General features: G+C 59.9%; 1 protein-coding gene across 1 annotated transcript in view; it reads right to left on the bottom strand.

Moving 5' to 3' along the window:
• Window positions 1-240: 240 nt before the first annotated feature.
• Window positions 241-2616, bottom strand: part of CYP11A1 (cytochrome P450 family 11 subfamily A member 1) — a 3775-nt gene continuing 1399 nt past the window's right edge. The window contains exons 3-9 of the mRNA XM_010171548.1: window positions 2559-2616; window positions 2002-2205; window positions 1343-1503; window positions 1099-1265; window positions 871-949; window positions 481-672; window positions 241-363 (exon numbers count right to left, since the gene is read on the bottom strand). The exon at window positions 2559-2616 is cut by the window's right edge and continues 145 nt beyond it. Coding sequence (XP_010169850.1) covers window positions 241-363; window positions 481-672; window positions 871-949; window positions 1099-1265; window positions 1343-1503; window positions 2002-2205; window positions 2559-2616 — 984 coding nt within the window. The remainder of the gene's footprint in view (window positions 364-480; window positions 673-870; window positions 950-1098; window positions 1266-1342; window positions 1504-2001; window positions 2206-2558) is intronic.

The following is a 2616-nucleotide window of genomic DNA, read 5'->3' as shown; positions in this document are numbered from 1 at the left end:
GCAGCACCCACCCACCCGCCCTGCGCTGCCTTGGGGTGAGGGCAGGGCTGGGGTTGCTCCAGTTTATCTCCTCTGTGGCGTAAGCGCAGCCTTGAGCAAAGGCAGGGATGGGCCAAGGCAAGGCTGTGACCCTGGAAGTGCCCCAGCCATCCCCCAAATCACCTCCCCGGGTTGGAGTCTGGCTGTATGGAACCCGAAGCTGTCGGGGATCTGGCTGTGTGTCCCCCAGGATAGGGGGCCTCATGCCTGGGACTCGAGCAGCCGTAAGGTCAGGTAGATGGGTTTATCTGGGATCAGGATGAGATCAAACTTGGTCCCAACATCCACCGCTCTCATGGTTTCAATCTTGAAGTTCTCCAGGATCTGAGATGGAGGAGAAAAGAGCAGGTGGAAAACGCTGGAGGTACCAAGACCCACGTGCCACCTCCCCTGTCCCTTCCAGCGCCAAGTCCCCGGTGTCCCCAGCAGCGGGTTGCTCACATGCATGAGGAAGAGCTGCATCTCCAGCTCTGCGATCCGGCGGCCCAGGCACTGGCGAGGTCCAAAACCGAATCCCAGCCCCTTGAAAGGCTTGGGACCAGCTGCCAGCCAGCGCTGGGGGCTGAACTGTTCCGGCTTGGGGAAGACCTCAGCATCCCGGCCCATGGCGTACAGACCAACCTGCACCAGTGTCTGCGGGGAAGGATCAGACCCATGGGTCCAGGCTCCACGTGGGGCTTCATTGTCACTTGGGGTGCAGGAATGGGGTGCAGAGCTGGGATCCAGCCCTGAATGAGCCCTGTGGCTGCTCCTTCCATGTCACCCATCCATGCTCCAGGTCTCTCATGTGAAGTGGATCAGGGTGAGCAGGGACCCGGTGGCTGTCCTCACCTTGGGAGGGATGCGGTAGTCCTGGAGGATGACCTCTTGGGTGGTGTACCTCTGCAGGGTCACTGCCACGGGGTGCAGCCTGGGAGGGACAGATCCCACACAACTGATTTTGGGGACAGCCTGGCCTGGCCAGGTCCCACCTTGACGTATGACATCCCAGCAGCACCAGAGACTGGAGAAGGAAAGGGGCTGGGGGAGTTTTGGTGTTTTTTAGGGGCTCCGCCTCACCTGAGCGTCTCCTTGATGGTGGCTTTGAGCAGCCGGATGGTTTTCAGCATCTTCACCCTGTCCCCTTCTGCCTCCTGCTTGGCAGCCAGGACCTCTGCCCTCAGCTGCTCCTGGATCCCTGGGGACCGTGCCAGCTCGAACATGGCCCACTGCAGTGTCATGGAGGTCTGGAGCAGGGCAGGAGAGCAAGGCTCAGCACCCACCAGGACCTTCTCTTTGCCCAACAACCCTGCTCAGTCCTCACCGTGTCCACCCCGCCTGCCATCATCTCGGTGACACTGGCCTTGATGTCATCCAGGGGCAACTTATCCTGCATGATGAGGCTGCAGAGGATGCCCATGTACTCCTTGGTGCTCTTGCGTTGCAGCCGCAGGTCTCGGTAGACATTTTGTATGCATTTGTCCGCTGAGGAGACACAAAGACATGGCGTGGCCTTCCTCCCCCAGGGCCATGGTGGAGGAGGAAGGCACCAGATGTGTCACCTTAGGACATCCCTGCCCCATGCTGGTGGCTTTTCCATGGGAGTTGCCTCTGCGGCAGCTTGGGACTGCGGTCCCTGATGTGGGACCCAACAGTGGCTGGGTGGGCACAGAAGGTTGGGGGTGAGGGTGCCCCAGGGGAGGTTGACCCAGGTGCCCACAAGCCCCTTTGGGAGAGCTTCTCCCCTCAACATGATGCCCATCATCTGCCCTTCATCACTCCTGGATGGCTCCCCACTGTTCCAATACCCAAGTTCCAGTTGGGTAGATGCCACATGGAAAGCCTTCCTGGCCTTGGTGGCCCTGTGCTGGGTGGTTGGACCCAGGAGAAGGTCTCCACGCTGGTGAGATGAGGCTGTGCTCTGGAGCCAAGTCCTCAAGGGCCCTTGGGTGACACAGAGGTGTGAGCAGGAGGAGCACTCACCCTGGGAGAAGATGGCATCCCAGGCCCAGACATGGTCCCGCCACGTCTTGGTGTTGAGGTGGCGGAGGAGGGTGGGTGGCACGTAGAGCATGGGTGAGGTGGTGTGGAACATCAGGGTCACGGCGTCGATGAAGCGTTGTGCCTCGGGGTCCACAAAGTCCTGCAGCAGCCCCAGCCGCTCCCCATACAGCACGTGGCACACAGCTGCAAGCACAGCACCCATTAGGAGACCCAGCCAGGGGGGACCTCATCCCCATCCGCTCCACCCTCCTGTGGCCAACTCCATGGCTATGGGGATCTGGCTTGGCCCCCTGCTCACTCTGAACATCATGTGGCCATAGAGTAGGGTTGGCCACCAGTTGATCAGCAGATGATAAGACACTGTTTTATCAACAGTGTTGAGTTGTTCCCCTACTTGTTGGAGGGAGGACATCCCTCTAGACCCTACGGCTTTGGAAGAGAAGCTTGTTTGCTCATCTCTGAGGAGGAAGTTGGGGAAATACAGCATGTTGTCCACCTTGACATGGCTCACAAAGACTCCCACTCCAGACACTCACACTCCAGGGCGAAGCGGAAGAGCTCATGGGTGAAGTCAGCCGTCCAGCACTCCCGACC

The sequence above is a fragment of the Antrostomus carolinensis genome, unplaced genomic scaffold (assembly GCF_000700745.2).
Source record: "Antrostomus carolinensis isolate BGI_N321 unplaced genomic scaffold, ASM70074v2 scaffold2227, whole genome shotgun sequence".
Taxonomy (NCBI): Eukaryota; Metazoa; Chordata; class Aves; order Caprimulgiformes; family Caprimulgidae; genus Antrostomus; species Antrostomus carolinensis.
This window is presented reverse-complemented; position numbering and strand designations above follow the sequence as displayed.